Source organism: Lates calcarifer, linkage group LG21 (assembly GCF_001640805.2).
Source record: "Lates calcarifer isolate ASB-BC8 linkage group LG21, TLL_Latcal_v3, whole genome shotgun sequence".
Taxonomy (NCBI): Eukaryota; Metazoa; Chordata; class Actinopteri; family Centropomidae; genus Lates; species Lates calcarifer.
Genome location: NC_066853.1, coordinates 9,304,402 through 9,324,063, shown reverse-complemented (window position 1 = coordinate 9,324,063; position 19,662 = coordinate 9,304,402). Strand labels below are relative to the sequence as shown.

At 40.1% G+C, this 19,662-nt stretch overlaps 1 protein-coding gene across 1 annotated transcript in view; it reads right to left on the bottom strand.

The window, feature by feature from the left end:
• Nucleotides 1-19,662, bottom strand: part of LOC108890867 (F-BAR and double SH3 domains protein 2) — a 59,913-nt gene that overhangs the window by 5,106 nt on the left and 35,145 nt on the right. Inside the window, 12 exon segments of the mRNA XM_018687909.2 lie at nt 21-115; nt 219-411; nt 1,304-1,524; nt 2,631-2,778; nt 2,780-2,809; nt 2,962-3,045; nt 3,508-3,642; nt 7,961-8,023; nt 8,227-8,250; nt 8,252-8,317; nt 14,107-14,211; nt 14,336-14,452. Of these exon segments, the coding sequence (XP_018543425.1) occupies nt 21-115; nt 219-411; nt 1,304-1,524; nt 2,631-2,778; nt 2,780-2,809; nt 2,962-3,045; nt 3,508-3,642; nt 7,961-8,023; nt 8,227-8,250; nt 8,252-8,317; nt 14,107-14,211; nt 14,336-14,452 (1,281 nt within the window).

Sequence of the window (19,662 nt, the reverse complement as noted above, 5' to 3'; positions counted from 1 at the left end):
TTAATAACTTTAATACTAACAGGTCGTAGTTTCCCTGGGCCTCCTTCAGGGGTGAATCGAGGTGGCTGAGACTGAGGAAATCCAGGAGACACTGGACTCCTGCCAGAGCTTTGATCTGAGAGAGAGAGAGGAAAAATTTCTAATAAGTAGCCACAATGATCTTTGTCGATTATTTCAATTACCCATAAAAATTGTGTGTGTGTGTGTTTGTGTCTTACTGTGAGTGGACAGCGGTCCCTTGTGTGACGAGGTGGGCAGTGGAGGCTTGTGCTCCCCGTTAAGTGCGGCAGAGGGTGAGCGTGGGAGAGGAGGTGGGGTGGAGGTCTCAGGGCTGGTGAAAGGGCTGATGGGAGGCTGGTCGTACAGCGGAAGAGGGGGCAGAGAGGATGGCAACTTCAGAGATGGAGAGATCTACAGAAAGACGAAAATAGAGAAATCACATCACATCACTAATGATCTCTACAGCTGCTAAATCCTGTGCTATATTCACCAGTGGGTGAATATATCTGGCAGCTGTTTAGTGCTTGGCAGGTAGTGTGTAGTAAGAAAACAGCCACCTGCTGCTCCTGCTAGACACAACACTGGTGAAACATGGTGAGAGTGAGTTCCAGCCAGGAAACCAAACCAAAACAATGAGCTGAAAGACGCTAAAACACTGAATGGAGCGAAGGGGTCACCTTCACATTATACAGACTCATTTAATCCATTATTAATATAAAAGTCATTATTACACTCTGAGGAGTGACCTACCACTGTGTACACTTTAAAATGTTTTCAAGCTAGCGACCAGGAAGGTTTAGATTTTTACTGATGTTCACCACATAAGACTTAAAAGACTTTAAGAGTTACTGTGTTAAGAGTTGTTGTGTTGTGTGTTATGATTACAGGCCTTTAGGAAGGGAGAGGCTGTATCCTTCCTGTTGGTGAACCTTTAATAGGGCAGCCCTCAGTTCCTTAGATAAGACCTCCTTCTGTGACTGCAGTGCAGGGTTTTTTATCAGAGCGCTGCAGGAACATGGCAGTTCTGGTCCACTGTTTGTGAACTCTGCCCTGCTGATAGATGAACTGGACAACAGGCAGGAAGGGAGGGGGGATGGGGGAGAAAGTGGCACAGTAGACTACACTCTATCCTTGGTATTTCTGCCCTGAGGAAAGACTGATAAGACCAGATTTCCAGCTCAGCTCAAGAGTGAGGCGCCTGTTAAGTGGGAGCATGTCTCCATTTTAAATCTGCTTTACCGAGTTATCCCACTGAGCTACATGTTATTATCTGTGACACCTGTGTGTGCCGGTGTTACTGTACCTGTATGTCACCTACCCCTCCTCCGCTGGTCTCCCCATTTTCAGTGAAATCCTCTACCAGCACGGAGGGGAAGACGCCCACCCGTCCGTTGAGCTCCCCCTCCCAGAAGCCGTCGTCTGTCTGAGTGTCGCGGCTCAACAGGCGGATTACAGCTCCCTCAGAAAAGGACAGCTCCTCGTCCGCCTGGCCCTCATAATCGTAAAGTGCACGGACGAACAGCGCTATGGAGAAAGAGAGAGAGAGAAACAAGAGATACACAGAAAGAGTAATTAATCTTGAGGAAATGTAGTTCCTTGTCTGCCTGGCCCTCATTGTCATAAAGAGAATGGTACACACTGCTGGAAAGAGAGAGATACAGAGAAGACAGAAAGACACAACTGTAATAATAATTAGGTGTAAGGATTTTCTTCATGTGCCTTGTCCAAGTATTCAGGTAGAGCAGACACATAGCAATAGAGAGAGGTTGGGAAAAACAGAGTCAGAGAAAGAAAGTTGCAAAGGGGGCAGGTGAAGGAGTAAAGAATATAAATGGTTTTTAACTACAGCAGAGATGAGGGGGTGGCAATCTAGTGTTACATTCTTGAGACTGTTTTGCTAAGCCGTGAAAATATAAAAAATGTAAAAATATAAAAGTATTTCCAGCCTTCTTTCAAAACTCCATCACACATCTTGGTACAAAATGTTATGACTTTCAGCTCTGGGCTTGTTTTCAGCAACTTAATTTTGCTTTCAAATGCAGCACTGGGCCTGATTCTTTCTACGCTGGCTGCTTGTTGACCCTCAACACAAAGTGTCTATTTGGATACAACCAGAAATGAGACTGGGGTCAAAAAGAGGGTGAATGTTCGTGAGAAAGCTCCTCTCTTGCCCATTTTTATTAAATTGGCCCGCAAGTCCAGCCACTGATGTTTCGTTCACTTTGTTCAATTTTATACAGCCACTTTGCTCTGGTTTCTGTTCCACTGAGGCAGTGGAATGGCAGCAGCTATATTTCTAAATGGAAATAAAATCAGGACAGACAAAACTTATTCACCTTTCTCTTCTGCTTTGTACTTTTACCTTGATTTACCCAGCAAGGTTCACAGGACAACCCCTGCACTTGCTCTTTCCAATAACACCCTCTTTAGCAAAATCAGTGTTTTCTGTAGTTGGAATTCAGTGGAGCAGTGAAGAGAAAAATGCCTCACTCGGTGGCACATAATAACTTCATTATGGGGAAAAACACAAACTCATTTAAATCAAAGGGCTTGTTTTACTGAAACTCCAGGCATGCAGTTTAATTATTACAAAGAATAATTTACCTTTATTAACTTTACAGCATACTTACTGTTCGCGTCCCCATTGATGCAGCCAGAGTGCAGCTCTGGCTCGGTCGAATTGGACGAGGTGTGCGATCGGGCGTCGAGGGTGGCCAGAGACTGGAGCATGCTCAGCAGACTGTTGGAGGTCGGGAACTGCAGGTATTTCTCTGGGACAGTAGCCAACGTGACCTGTCTTATTACGAGCCTGGAAAATGCATGCAACACAGTGAAGTGCATTCTTGAAATGCAAAAATGCACATATTTATAACTGCACACCTACAAACAGCAATACTGTATATAGACATGGTATATAACACAAAGAACTGATGAGATAACAGTTGTTGCATATTTATGCACCTTAACCCAGTCCTCCATGTCTCCATCCTCAATGACCTCCAACATCTCCTGTTCATCAATGGTTAACTCGTCCGGCTGAGAGGCCTGCAAAAAAGACACACAGTGTTAAAGATAGAGGAAGAGGGGTCGAGAATGAGACATGAAAAAGAACATGGGCTTAACAAAAACAGAGAGAGTCAAGTTAAATTTATTCTCGAAAATATATTTAGCTATAACATTAGCTATAACTCGTGTATCTTATTCTTTGTTTGCAAGACATTAATACTGTATGGTGTTGTGTAAACAATGAGTGGACACACTCAATAACCTGAAGCTGAGCTCATCATTAATAATTCATTTTAAAATGTTCAAAATGTCATCAGTATTTTTCAGTTCACATAAACACAACACTGATATTCAACTATTACATGACTGTGTACGATACTGTGTGTTGTGGGTGTTCCTCTCCTTGCTGCAGACATTCAATATGTGTAGGTGTGACCATGTAACTGCAGGGGGGTGGGGTGTGTGGGGGGTCTGTATGTGTGTGTGCGTGTTGGTTTATACCTTGTACGAGTACAAGACTTTGCAGGTAAGAGGGTAGTTTCGAAGGGTTCCTGAAGGACTGGAGCTGCTGTCGTCGAAAACCTCCATATTCTCTTCACACTCCTCGCCCTCCTCACGCTCCAAGTCCACTGTGCCCTTTAACACACAAACGCAAACACAGCCAGATAAAGTCAAAACCTCTGATAACTACAAGGACAAACAACTAAAGCTCCATTCTCCTCTTAAGCTCCAGAAAAAAAACACTCCAGACCAAAAACATAAAAATCTGTCAAAATATAAACAATGTTGTCTACATTTGAAGTCAATCATATATTGACTCTAAAGTGCCAGAAGGTAAAAATACTAAAATCTTTGAAGTTTGGCCAAGTGGTTAAAATAAATAAAATGAAAAATAACCTAATATTTCCAAATATATACTCCCACCATCTTTTCAGATTTTGCCCCCCAGTTACAAGATCTATCTTTCCATCCTCTGTGCTAGTTTCACAAACCAATTTATACCACGCTTCCTTACCTTTTATTCCTGCCTGAGTTTCTCTTCCCTGCTCAGTGTGGTTACTATAGCTTTTAGAAACAGGTGTGTAGGGACTAATGTTTCATACGATCCGACCCCTCCCTCTTTTGTTCCACTTAAATTTCACTGGCTTATATGAAGGTCATGTGATCTAGCTGGTAGAAAGATCCATCACACATAGCAAGCTGCCCTGGCCATAACAAAAGAGTGTATGAGTGTGTGTGTGTGTGTGTGTGTGTTTATCTATGCCTAAGTCATTGTGTTTAGTCATCAGATTTCTGTTGACACAGTAAACTCTACACTAGTGCAGAACAAAAGCAGATGTGTGTTTTGTATATGAGTCGATCACCCAAGCTGTCCTCCTGGACAGAGGAATCTATTCCCAAGGGAAATAACAACCTGCAGGTGTAGTCTTAAGGCGTTCCTTAATAAAAATTCACACTCTCTTATTGAAAGCTCTCCGCTGGGAATAGTTACCAAAGAGCCTTACATCTGAAACACACACACTGCATGCTTTTATGTAAGTGTAATACCAACATCTGCAAGCTGACATGCTCACAGGGACAATGCTAGCATGCTAATGTTTAGCAGATACAATGTTCATAGCTAACCTGCTAATTAGCACTAAATACAAAGTACAGCTGAAGCCAAAGAGATTAGTGTTATTTTTGCAGGTATTTGGTAATAAATCAAAGTATCAGACACATTTAAATGTTGACCTGATGATGGTGCTGGAAGAAAAGTAAGAGGGAGTCATCCTCTGAGGATAATGAATGTCTGTACAAAATTTTGTAGTCCACCCAGTGATTGTTAAGATATTTCGGTCTGGACAAAGTGATGAATCTATGAAATGTGACAAGTTGCTTCATTAGATTGTTAACAGAAAGTAGCGTACAATTACATGCCATGCACACTACTGCTGTTTGTTTTATTGTGGGAATTCTTTTTAGAGTAATATACAGTACAGTGTGTATTTTGCAGACTCAGAATTTACACACTGATATAAAGATAATAATTGTTGTGGTCTGTTAGCAGGTGGTACAGTTGCCACATGGCTTAGTGTTAATTAATTCCCCTGGACACAACAAATTATTTTCCAGCGTTACCTGATTTAGACACAGCCTGAGAGATAGATTCACTGTGACGGAGAGCAACTTGATGTCCGCTTTTATATTTTGAAGTTTGTTTGCAGGACCAAATTTTTTTTGTTGTTGGCTGCATATTTGTTTTGCTACGTCACTGTTATCCACTTTACTGCACTGATTTAAAAGCATACTGCACAGCCAGAGGGCCAATTCCATTCCATCCCTGAAGTAAAATGGCCAGCATGTATTTCAGTAATAACCCAATAAAACGTCACCAAAAAAATACCATCTCTCAGTGTGTGTACCAATACAGCTGAGATGCAGACCAATTGCAGGTTTTATTGGTCCTGGAGGTAATAACTGTGAAAGTGATATTGTAATGAAGGTAGCGCCTGCCTGAGGGACTTGAAGGTTCATGGCTTACAGTATTTCACAGTCGTATTAATAAAGCTGAGTGGAATGAAGAAAGGGGCTGAGGGAAGTACCTGCTCCCCGCTCTCATTGTTTTTCTGTGGCCTCCTCTGCAGATTATTATTCATAATCCATCCATCCTTTCTTCTCTCTCTCGCTGTCGGTCACTTCTTGACCTCTCTCTAATCAGCAAACTGCTGTTAACAATCCCTCCTACTGTTTTCCTCTCCCATCTCCATCTCTCTGTCTTCATTTTCTTTGTTGCGACTCGTTATTGTAGTGCCTCTTTCTCTGCCACTGACAGTCTCTTAAGGCTCCAGTACACTCCAAATAAAATCAAAGGCTGCTGAACTGCTGTCAAATGCCTGAATACACAAAGTATCTGTTCTTGTAATGACATTCACACCAGGTGGAGGAGTTTTCAGCACGTCTAAACTCTGACTGAGTCATCTTATAAATGGGGCCAGGTAAGTTAAATGAAAACTTTTACGCAGCCCAGAAGACATAAATAAAACCCTAAAATTCACATGCCATTAAAGACTACATGCAGTATTTTTGCATCATATTGTGGCCTTACAGTGTGTTCTTCTAGGTTGTCTGCAGTTTTTCACAATCTCCACCATCTCTCTCACCTCTGCATCCAATTTTACTTCAGCATTATCACTCTGACGCTCCTCCCTCCTCACCTCTCTCCCTCACCCTCTCCTCCACATCACACCACCTCTTCTTTTTCTCAGCTAACACACTCTCTCTCTCTCTCTCCCCCCTTCTTCCCTCCTCATTCCTCTGTGATTGCCTCTCTACCCACCATCTCTCAGTGCACGACTCCCTCTATCATCCCTCCTTCTCTCTCTATTTATCCCGTGCTAGATTGCTCTCTCCCTTCCACTCTCCAGACTTTTCTCTCTTTCTCTCTGGTGTTAGCTGCGAGCTGCAATATCATGTGAGCAGAATGTCAAGTGCTTCCAAAGGACCAGACTGACTATGTTTAGTGCTGTTGACAGACACACACACACACACACACACACCCACACACTCCTCGCAAAGTCATGTGGGTTTATACTCCTAGTCGTGTACATGGACAGGGAATAGAAAGAAACGCACAAACATTAATACACATAAATATCCATAATTTTAAAAGTTAAATCTAATTTAAAGGAATGGTTGAAAAAGGTTGGGAGGTGTGTTTGTTCATTTCATTCTCTTGCCGGAAGTTAAACAAGAAGATTGACACCACACATATCTGTACACTAAATATGAAGATACAGCCATCAGCCAGTTAGCTTAGCTTAGAATAAAGACTGGAAACAGGGGTGCACAGCTAGCCTGCCTCCATCCAAAGGTAACAAAACTCGCCAAGCAGCAACTTTAAACCTCACAAATTCTATCTTGTCAATTACATCTTGTTTATTTAATCCATTCAAAACATTAGAGACCTTTACAGGTGCTGATTTTTTATTTTTTTTATTTTTATTTTTTTACAGACGTAAGAACTATTTTTTATGGTGGAATGCTGCATAGGAAAGGAAAATTTTTAATCTACTAGCACCAGTAATGAGGGAAGGGGGATGTGGAACTACTTGGAGCCCACCTCCTCCACCCTGGCATGCATAGAGTGCACTCACACACACTCATAAACATGATTAAAAAAAAAGGTTGCTTCAGGCTTCAGATCTATAGTGAGTCTATCTTGCCAGTAAAACTAGGGTTTGTGAACTAAAAACTACGGGTTGTGCGAGGACTACATCAGTATTCCGCTGGGGAACTGGGGCGTTTTAAGAGGCTGTAACTGGCGTGACAGATGATTAGGCAGCAGGGCTGAGGTCAATTATCTTGCAATTTACATCATTCAGGAAGTGATTTGTGTGGAGAACTATTCTAGCTGGGTGGTTTTCACTTAAAATGAAATCATAAAGAATGAACAGTCTACGATCATGAGTCAGTGCCTTAGAGTTTAAGATGACATTTTGGAGTGCAGTTTTCATGTAGCACATGAAGAAAAATTACTGGGAAGACAGATGAGCCAATGACAGTTATGTGACTAACATACAGTGACGCAATCCAGTGGTCTGATGGTTTCAAGTGGATTAAAGAGGCCACCATGCATACAATACAAACAACTATAACTGATGTTCAGTGGTGAGAAGGTACTCCTCTACTTTTGATTTGCAAGTGTGAGGTTTGCACTTTAAAGCCAAGCCAACTGCTGCATATTTGAAAAGGGTGGATAAAAATCATTCATCACATACCGTATGCATTTATGTATTAGCATAGTTGTAGTAACATTAGGGTTTATGTTTATGTCTACAGTTTTGTTATTCATTAATTCCTCCGGTGTTTTCACATTTCATTAATAAACTCTCTGTTTTAATGAAAGCAGGGTAAGTTCTGCTGGCTTGGCAAGAAAGCAGCGACGCAGGCACAGTGAGGGGAGGTGTCTCACCGACAGTGAGGGATCGTGGGAAGTGTAGCTGGCCCAACGTTCATTCTCCAGCTCCTCCATCACCTACAGCATGCACAGAGAGAGTGGTGGTGGGGTTTATACACATATTGCCACAAAAAGCACACTCACGCACACATACTGCACTACATAACTGGTATTCATGTGTGAGAGGATATATAGTACAAACACACACATACATACAGTATGAACACACATACATACAGTATGTGTGCACGTTTTCTCCAACACTTAAAGACAAAACACACCTGGTTCATGGCGCTCTTCAGCCAAGGTATCCACAGCAACCCCCACTTGCCGTAGAAGGTCCAACCGAGCTTCAGCTTTCAACTTTATTGTCTTTGGAGAGAGAGGAGGTTAGGAATGTTAGGAGCATCAAATATATCACTGACCAACACAGTTTTTCTTGTATCAGTCTAAAGAAAAAACAAGTGAAGAACATTGTGACTTGGGTCTCATTTCATTTAAAACAGGAACCTATTTGAAACATGTCTAATTGCCCTAATTGTCTAACAGAACCACTGTGTTCCCCTACCACAACATTTATGCTCCTGAGTAAAATATTTTCTTGACTGTTTGGAATGATGAACAAAACAATGAAAATAAGAGGCTGCAAAAGGAAATTTTCATTTAAACCAAAGGCAAGTGCCAAGTACTGTCAGTGGATCAAGAGTAACAGCAGGTATTAACCAGACTTTTTACTAGGACTACAATGGTCCTGGTAAAAAGTCTGCAGTCAGTTTCGTCTCCAGGCTGTCAAAATGTATGTGTATATGTTCAGTAGCAACCTCCTAGCAACCTTTCCAAGAGATGGAAAACTGGCTCCTCATACTAGAAAAGATGAATAGACACATTTTTTAGCCATGATGCTGAAACAAAACAAAACACAAAGCAATAACAATATAATTAGCTATTAGCAAGCATCTCTATATACCATAAGCACCCAGTTGGGAGCCATTTCTCATATACAATGGGTTTCTTGAACTGATACAAGTGAACTCGAGTGAACCTGTATGCCACAGCAGACACTGCAATAAGAACCTGTCTCATAGTCATTACACATCTCTCTCAGTGTACACAGTACAGTAAGTTGAAATGAAGTTGTTCAACTTAAAGAGCTATCTTTAAATCTAATCTTCAGTGGAATCATTTTAATGTTTTGGTTTTTTGGCCTTTCAGTTGTACTTCAGAGTGACAGAGGAAGGATTTGAACTTGATTTGCACCCCAAATGTGTCAAATCTGTGTCATGTAGTCTCTCTATACCTGCTGTACTCTCTTTTAATGAGCTGTGAGCACTGGACATGTGCTGTGTTCTTTCCTAATGAGACAACATGATGAGGCTATAACCGCCAGTAGGGAAACCCCTGAGATTTACATTCAATCTGTCTCACCTCCTCAGCTCTCGCTTTCATCTCTGATCCTTTGTTTTTTCTTGCTGTCTCTCACCATTTTCATCAATTTCCTCCTTCAATACCCGCTTCTTTCCTCTCTCACTGATGCTGACAGAGCAGATTGATGGCTGATGCCTCCCTCCCACAGAGACAGACAGACACATTGTCAAGACAGACTCCCCAGCTTTGATCAATAATGTACCTGAGCCCCTTAAGTGCCTCAGTTTTTTTTCCTTTCTGTTAGCAGCACCCAACAAATGCTAAAGGAAAGCACCAGCTTTTGCTATTCATGCCATTAACTTTCCAGATGAAAGAGGAGAAAAGTTAAAATATTGACCAACACACTGTAAGGCACTGATGCTTGAAAGAATGTGTAACAGTACTTTCATTAGGTAAAGTCAACCGAATAAGCAGCCGGTGGTGTGAGTACAGATCACTGGTGGAACGACTGCATAGCCTCAGACAGAAAGACAGTTCGTCTGGGCAGCTGTAATCAATAAAACCGACAGAAAGGTAGACAGAATAATAGATGGCGAGATAGGCAGGCGGAGAGATGCTGCAGGAAGAAAACGCAGCTGTCTGGCTAGAACTATTAAAGAATTACTCTGAATTATGGGTGACTTAAAATATTGACTTCTAGTGCTCTTTAAAAAGTGCCACTCAGAAGATGTACTTGTTAGGAGAAGTCATGATGTGTATGTGAGATCCATAATCTAAAAAAATAAAAGAAGTTCACATACATGCAAGGCAATACAATGTCAAATATAAAGAGGCACACTGGGACCAAATTAGGCCATTAGGACAAACATATACCAGTTTGTTCACAGTACAGTAGCAGAAATACCAGCAGTGATAATACTGTATGTGCACTGTGTTTTAATAACCAAAATATATGGTGCATGTGTACACAGCTTCATGATTGTGTCCTTGTTCTATTTACCAAAGGTGTCAACATGTCAGTACAGATAAAATTTCAAATCAATTTTCCAGCGCTTATTAGTTTTGTGTGCTTGTGCTGGAATGTGTCTGGGAGCACAGTCTTGTCTCTATCTCAATGCCTCTTCTGTAGCTGAAGGATTTTGATGCCACGTGTTAATGAGGCCAGATTGTCTCGTGGAGCCAGTTTGAGAACAGCCTTCAACAGCTCATTAGTATGAAGACAGCCTCTCGCCTCAACTGTTCTCACTGTCTCATCCTCTAAGAATCTCTTAGAAAGAGGAAGCAGACAGGCCAATAATTACATAATTTTTAATATGGAGAAGTTCAAATGTATTTCTGCTTTACTAGAAAGTATGCATACAAGAAAGGCAAGATATTGCATACTGCATAAATGCTACTTCTATACAGAATGTGTATGTGATGTAAATCTCTTCATCTCTTTAAGCTAGACAGAGAGCTTTAATGAAATGACATTAATTTTGTAGGGATGTCCTGATGAAGTTTTTTTGGCTGCAATCCCAATCCGAGCCCTTTAATATTGGGTGTCTGCCAATACCAAGTCCAATCCCATATTTATATTTAGGCAACTTAAATATTGATAAAATAACCTGTGTATTTGACACATAGCTGTAGACTACCTTATTTTTTACTATATTTTATTTTATTTTATTTTATGAGCTTCTTGATCCAAATATTGAATTGTCATGGTTAAAAAAATATATATATATAAGATTAAATTATTGTTACGATATGAATGAAAGTTCAACAGAGACGACAACAGCAGTCAACAGTAATTGGTAACAGCTGATACGACTTCTATAAATATATAAATGGTATTTCAGACATATTATAAGATTTTTAGATTTTTTGTCTCAGATTTATTTTTTCTCAAGAGGATAAGGGGATATTAATTACATTTATTTGTTATGATAATTTTCACTTTATTTTTAGCGTAGCATGTATCACTTAATCATGCTGTGACATTTCTGCAATGGTGACAACTATTCAAGTAATTTTGGAGAAAGACATGCAGTCTCTACTTTCAGTGTCCACAGTCTTTTATCAAGCGCTCAGACAGGGGCCATAAAATCAGACCAGCATCTGTAGAGCAGAGAATACATAACTGTACTGTTTCTTTCAGTGTTTATTGATTCCATTCAAACTGAGGCAAGAAAAAGAGGATGCTTCTGAAGATTGAAGTGCGTAGTGCTGAACACTGCGGAACAGATTTAAAGATTTGAAACAACAGTACAACAGGAGAGATATTTGAACTTCAAAGATTTGTGCTACTTACTTTGAAAAGTTCTTCTGTTCTCCTTCCCCCATAACAATGTGAGCACTACCCAATCCAACCTAATATTGTGTCTGGTTATGTCCATAAAGGTAAGAGCCTCCCTGGCTTTTTAAGATACTCTTACAATAACCATAAATTCTGGATAAACACTTTGCATGGAGTTGTACACAATTCAAGGCACTGATATTTATGCTTCCTGCATCATGTTTTCCATAAATTATCAAAATGGAAAATTGTGGGACAAGACAAAAAAACCTTCTAACATTACTCTAAACTAGGGCAAACAAAATGGTTTCTCAAATAAACCTAAAGCTTGAATCTAAATGATGACATTTTTACACAGACAGTGCATCGACTCCAAACATTGATTTTGAATCTCAGTTGGCCGTCAAACCATTTAAGATACTGTTATAAGGAAAGCAGACAATTTATGAAAAATCAGTAAATGAGAACAGGTAGTGAGGCCAACTATGCTGTCAATCTCTCTCACTGGCTGGTAGCAGCCTTTGGTGCATTTCAGACATGCTGCTTCTTAAACATCACTGAGTTTACAGCTGATGATACAAAAGTAAAACCCGGATTATTACCCAGCAAAACGCACCTTAACGCATTTCTCCACTGAGTAAAGTTGCCTCAAAAACAACTTTTTAACCATAAACTGACATTCACTGTATATAGGTTGTGTGCTTTACTACTAATTCTCCATCCTATTTATAGGCCAAGCCTCAGTCTCTTGGTAACAAGGTGCTGAAACTGCCACTGCAAAATGCTTGATGGGATGACGATGGGACTTTGTGTAAAAGGAGAGAATGGCACTATCACTATCCAGATAATGCTGTAATCAAACCTGGATAATGTCTTTTGTACTGTTCTCACTCACTCTCACTTTATAATTCTGTGATAAGAGCTCTGAGATGAAGCCATTTGTACCAAATGAGCTCATAAAATATTCATCATTTTACTCAAGGTAATGCTGGCCTGGGAGAGCAAAGAATAGCGGACAGACAGTGTGAGCGAGAGAGACTGAAGACGAGAGCAAGAGAGAGGGGTGGGGTAGGAAAAATGTGGTGTGGTCACGTGTTTGCACTTTGCAATGAAAAGACTAATTATTCTGTAGAAAGTGAGATCACAAGCTACTGACAGTGATTCTAAGATATTCTTGAAGTGTAAAGTGGACTGAAAGAAGCAGTTTATTCATCACTTAAAAGCAGTAAAAATACATATTATATGCTTAACAAAAAAATATCTTACAGGATTAAAAAAATAAAGTATAGTAAAATACAGTAGTGATCACACACAAGGTAACACTGGGAATGAAATATTCTTTGACCAAACCTGACAGCAGAGGGTGCCAGATACTGACTGTGAAAGCCTGATGAGGTAGTGTAGAGGCAAAGAGTCAACATTAGGGAGAGGATGAGCAAAGCAAAGTGAGGGAAGAGAATGAAGTTGAAGAACAGAGATGAAAAGTCGAAACAGCGCAGATGCTTTTAGGAGAGTACAGAGACAGAATCGAGGCGAGGGAGATGAGAGATGACGCAGCGGCCTCGTTCACAGTATGACACGTTTAATCTGCAAGAATCGATACATAAATGATAGATATCTCTGCAAGTGGAGAGGCTGAGAGGTGTACGGAGGCAAAAGAGACGGAGTAGTGTGAACATGAAGTGACGAGAAAGACGCTGTGGAGGTGGATGAAAAAGCCAAAAGAACAAAAAAAGAAAAGAAACAGAGAGACATTAAATGACACTCACAGGATTAGATTTGACATTTTAGATATAATAGCTGTGATTTTTGCAGCTATCACACCTTTGTACTGTCACGGTGAGCTACTGAGACAAACATAACTCTGTAACGCTGTGGCTTTGTGGATAGGAATGGTCGAATAACTTGAATGATTTCACATCTCCTACAATGTGAAATGTGGACTGATCAATCCTGCTGCATCAGCCGCGCTGATGAGCAGACTCAATGCCAACTGCTACTGACTGCATTCAAAATGTGTGCCAAATAATTAGTCACACAGCCCAGAAACTGGGTCTGGGAAAAAATGACAGGGCTGATCTCTAAGCTATCACTGACACAAGGGGTTTATTTACTAAATTGAAACTGCTGCACTGACATGATTAGATACAGTATATTTACAAATTATTCTTTCTTCATCTGTCCATCTATTTTCTGTACCTGTGTACCATGTGCATGGTAATAGAAGCTGAAGCCTAACCTGGGCAGGGTAGATCCTGGACCAGTCTACCACAGCACTAACACAGACAACCTTATTTAGAGTTTTTCAATTCACCTGACCTCACATGTCTTTGGACTGTGAGGGAAAGACGGAGCACCCAGAGAAAACCGATATGAACATGGGGAGACTTGACACAGAGAGGATCGAGTTTAAACACAGACACTAAGGCTACAGTGCTAAGGGAAAATATCCCATTATTTATCCTCTGTTAAACAGCTTTGTTATCAAAAATAAATGTCGACAATCTGAGTCACAAACCTCAGCTTTGCGTATGTTTTCTTTGGTGTCTTCTATCTTCATCTCCAGATCTAGTCTGCCTTGCTCTGTGGCAGGCAAGCCATGGCTCTCACACTCCTCCAGAGACTGAAAACAACACACACAAACACATAACTTGATTGGAAACAGCATATGTGCATGTGTTTCAGATATTGTGTTTCTAAAATAGGAATCTGTGACAAACATGCACGTGTGTGTGTATCCATCTTACTCTCTTGTAGTGAATGATATTCTTATGTTCCCTTGCCACTCTGGTTGCCCATTTCCTGGCCTCCTTGTTCAGACTGTGCTCCTCCGTTGTCCCTGTCTCCGACTCCAGCTGACGACTCTAATAGAGACAAACACACACACACACATTCCAGACGGGCATGGGTAAACACACACACACGCACCCAGCCCCACACATGTACACCATCACGACAGGCAAACACACACAAGTACACACATAAGTACAGTATCCAGAGATAACAGCACAAGGTGTCTGATATGCAGAAGCTGTTAATTAAGCTAAAGAAAGTGTGAGAGAGAGATTGTTTCCTTCTCACATAATTAATACAGTGTGTGTTGCAAAGCTCTATTGTTATCCTCTTGGAACAAAATAGCTGTTATTACAATCACATGTGACAGAGCATGAGTGTATGAGAATGTCTGTGTGAGTGTTTGTGGCCTTTTTGTTGTTTTTTTACATACAAAAGCACATATGTGGGCCTGGTGAAGAATCTGCGTGGCTTTCCAATAAAACATTCAACATCAATTATAACCATCTGGCTGTTTTTCTTCAGGGACTAATTTATTAAATGTGTCTCTCAGTTCTATGTTTACACACCTATCATCTATAATCCACCACATTATTTCTTAAAGGACCTGACAACATTTTTTTTCAACCTGTTTCTCACTATGAGTAATGTGATGAACATGGGTCTTGAACGCACAATCTTCTGCCAAAGGGTTGTCTCATATATTCTAAAAAAAAACTGCTTGACAGAAGAGGGAATATGTCCTTTCTACAGATTTCTATTTTACAACATTTATATCATATACATCACATACATCCTTTAACCTGTGTGCGCATCCTAATTCAGATTTATCAGACTGAAATCAATGCAGAACCTACACTTTCATCTCTATTTTGTGGTAATGACAAGTATACCTAATATTCATATAGTGCTGGTAAATTCTGCAGTGTAAATCAGTAGCCTATGTTTCAAAAATGAGCAAAAATGTAACGTATGTAATCTATTTTGGCTGCAAAAAGAAAAAAAAATCCACTCCCAATAAAGACAAACTGAGCCTCAGGATGTACATATATTCAGTGTCACCAATGTGTGTTCACAGACCTGAGAGGCTGGGGTTCCTATAATCTGATAATAAAAGTGTGTTCGCCAAACTAAAATACGCAATATTTTAATTGCAAGTTTCCATGCACATCATATCTATTAATTAAGTGCTGCTTCAGTAACAAGAGAGCATAAATCTGGCTAAGTATAGGTGTGAAACGAAGAGCATTACACGGGAGATTTACAGCTTAATTACGCTCAGGCAAGGGAGCATGGCAGGGAGTTAAGACAGAGAGGCAGAGAACTAGATTTAAACAGTGGCTCTAAACTGACATGTCTCGGGGAGAGCTCAGCTAATTTGTGTCTTGATAGTTTGCTAAAAAAAAAAAAAAAAAGTAAATAAGAGTTTCTTTTAAATTTCCTACCAGTATCTACATGTTGTAAGGAAAATGATGTGAATGCTGCCATGCAAAACACTTTGAATCTTCTCCTTGTATCTGACCTTTAAGTGATTTTCTGTGAGGAAGCTTTTTCATTCTCTATATCAGTTTTATGGTTACTCTAAAAATACACTGGTAGGCCTGTATAAAGTAATTTTTTAATTTAATTTTTTCATATGTTTATTTTAAGGGCATCTCTGTACCTTTACTCAGTGTTAAACAGTTAGTAGTCTAGTTAAGTGTGAGCTGATATAGGACATTCATTGACACTGTACAAGTACAAAACAATACCTTTTTAAAATTCTATTTCCAATTATCATGATGTAGTGGGGACCTTTAGCAAATATGACCCATGATTACCAAATTGCATTCTCAATATGTTAATGTATTAACGTCAAATATTCAAATCAAGCCACAATAATAAACCATTACCAGCTACTGTAAATGTGAGAATCATAGCTAATCAGCTAGCCAGCTAAGAGAAATGTGAAGTACAGCAGAGTGAGCTCAAAATGGTGTGATCATACTGTATTCCAATAACCACCTCCACTGTCATAATAACAGTCATTTAGTATCCTGTGTAGAACAACTGTGTTATTCTGAAACCACAGAGATGAAGGGGTGAGACTACACTGTCAAAGCGTAGTTGTCTGTATGAATGGCAGGTATGGTGTATGCTGGTAAGCAGGAACCTCGGGGGGCCTTGTGGCTCATTCTAAACACTTTTTATAGGTCTTTACCACAAATATAACTGAGGCAAAATAAGCAAAAAAGCTCCCAGTGATGTTTTTGCCGCAGTAAGAAGCTACTACTCCATCTTCTAATGCATGTTTGCATCATTTCACACAAGCTACAGGCCCCCATTGTTTTCTAAAAATGGATCTCTCTCCACAGCTTGCAGAGACGTACCGCTGTCTTGCCTAATATAATACATCACACTGAATAACACCTGTAGCAGTATTTCTGCGTAAGCTGTTTTAATGGATTTTTAAAAGCGGTGGGAGCCTGCGACTCCAGGGTGTCTGCACACCTACAGTAGAGCAGAAATTAGTATGTTCTGAATGCAGCAATGCATTGCTTTGATTTAGACATTTTGTGTGCAAAAGAAAGGTGCTATCATATTGAACAAAACAAAAAATGTATGTATGTGTTTCAGTCTCAGTTTTAACATTATTTGACATTCAGCACCTGCGCAACCAACATTTGCAATTTTAAAGAGTGCTGCTTGCAGACATTTAAAAGAATAACTTTACTTATTATTTGGACTTTCACATATTCACTTTCAACATGTAGCTTGATTTAGGTGTGGTGATTTTAATGCAATACAGAATCTAACAATGAAAATATGCATAGGCAAACAACAAAGAAGAACAAAACATGTACCATGACCATATCTTAAACCCATAACACACTAAAAATGTGGAAATAAAAATCACACACACCAAACACTTGACTCATCTGTCTACAGGAGACGATGATAGCGTAGTGATATTTCAACAGATGATGCAACAAGGTTACGGCATCTGATGAATCATCTGGTGCCGAGGCCGCATTGCTCGCCAACACACGACAGTATGACAGCATCACAGTGCTGTGATCCCACTGTCATAACAGCAGTATTCAGTAATCCGACAAATGCAGCTCTCATGTTTCATTATTATAGAGCAACAAGAAAATGCAGGGTATAAGAGCTCTTATAATGATAATACTGCAACAAAGAGAATTTGCTTTGTTTAACTCCTGAAAAACAATGGCTTATTCATCTCGCTATGTGTCCGTTTGTAAACACTAGGGGTAATGATAGGTAGACAAGGTAGGGTAGGTAGGACAAGTCATAATGGTCAGCTGAATTATGAGTTCATATAAGTAAAAAAAAACGCAATTGCTGTTCTTTACTCTGGTCAGATGAGTCAGCTCTGTTGTTACACAAAAGGAAAGCCACACTCAAGTTACATATATGGTTACTGAGTGGTGTAAATCAGTAATCAGTAACACTATTCGTCATGTTTATTCGAACAGCAATGATCATGATGTCATAAGTGTAATTGCAGCCACACCTGGGTGGTGATGCTGCAGCATGCAACAGTCATGGTCATGTTACTGTGACAAACAGACAAGGGGATTATGATAATTAACATTCTTTGCAATAACTTATACGATGTAAAAGATTAAACTCAATCCTGAAAACAGTTATGTACCTGATCAATCCAAGCACCACAATAAAAATGAACAGTTTGGAGAGTACAGTAATGTGTTAGCAGTAATTAATAAAACTGTATTTTTGAACAGTAAAATAGCTCTTCTTTGTATTGCTGTGAGTGCAAAGTCTATGAAACTCTTGCCTTTTAGAATTTATGAGCATTTACACTTTGTATGTTCATGCTCATAGTCCTGTGTAAAAAGCCCTTTTTTGTTGAAACTGACTAGACATGCTGCAATGGCTACTCCAGGATCTGTTTAGGAACAGGGATGGGTTGGAATGTGAAGGTTATTCAAACTGACTTACTGTCTGCGGTCCATCAGGGTTAAGACAGGGAAGAAAGCAGTGCCCACCTTAGCACTTTATACTTAAGCAGCCTAGTTAGGCAGAGAGCAATGTGCAAATGCAGTGCGCATACAGACATAGTGATTTAAATATTACTAGTGTCATGCAAAAATGTTGATCACAGCCTCAGTTCTTAAGGTTTAAATGCATTATTGAGAGATCTAGCACAAGCAGAGATAAACATGTTAGGCCATGAATGGAGCAGATGATCCATGGTTTGTGTCAGGAATGAAGATGGGAATGCTAACAACAGTTAAGACTACCTGTGCCAGGGTCATTCTCATGGCACTGACGGGCGACGGCTCAATGTCCACCAACTGCTGCACCGAGCTCAGAGTCTGGCACACACAAACACACACAGGCAAGCGCCCGCGCGCCCGCACACACACCCGAGAGCAGCAGCGCAAGCACACGGACACACAAACACAAGGAGGAGTTAATGGAAGAAAAGTTCAGGGAAAAGTGTTAGCAAAGGTTGAACAGGATTAGGAAGACACGGGGAAGGAATAGCACATTGTTACACAGAGAAATGTTAGAATACTAGAAAAAAAAAGATTAGAGAGGGAAAGAGAAATTGGCTCAGTGAGAGACTGAAAGATAGAAAGAAGCTGAGAAACGAGAGCACAAAATGACTCAGACACAGGAGAAAAGGAGAGCTACTGTATAGAGGAATTAGGACCAGTGTCCACTGGGAGCCATTTCTTTTTTAGCCAGCAATACTTAACAAGTCCCCAGAGGGGTGAGACAGCATGATTCCCACGGCTCCATTATGATCACACAGATGCTGGTCAATTGACAACTGTATGAAATGCTTTTAGCATTAAGCAACCACTGGATTTGAAAAAGGTTTTTAGATTAGCTTGTGTAAATGATAAAACAAAATCTAGGACTACAAAGAAAAGTTCCCAATGGACACACAACATTTGGTATAAAACGATTAAAATTAGAACACAGAGAAGATTCGTGATTCTATCATGCTATCACCATGAGTCAACTCGACAAGTCCAACCTGGAATTGTTAACATCCAGAAATCTCCAAAGGCTCAAGACAAAAGAGTTAAAGCTATCTCCAGAGAATAAGAGTGATCAGAGATTTGCTGCTCTGATTTCAAGCCTGTCAGCCCCAGATATATTAATGGAATTCTCTAAAATCATGATAATGAAGTTACATGAATTCTGTTTCAGTGATTCAGCTGACGGGATCTAAGCTGATGGGCTAAGGACTGAGCCACAGATGGACAGAAAAAGTAGGAGGAGGGAAGAGCCCCCACGTGGC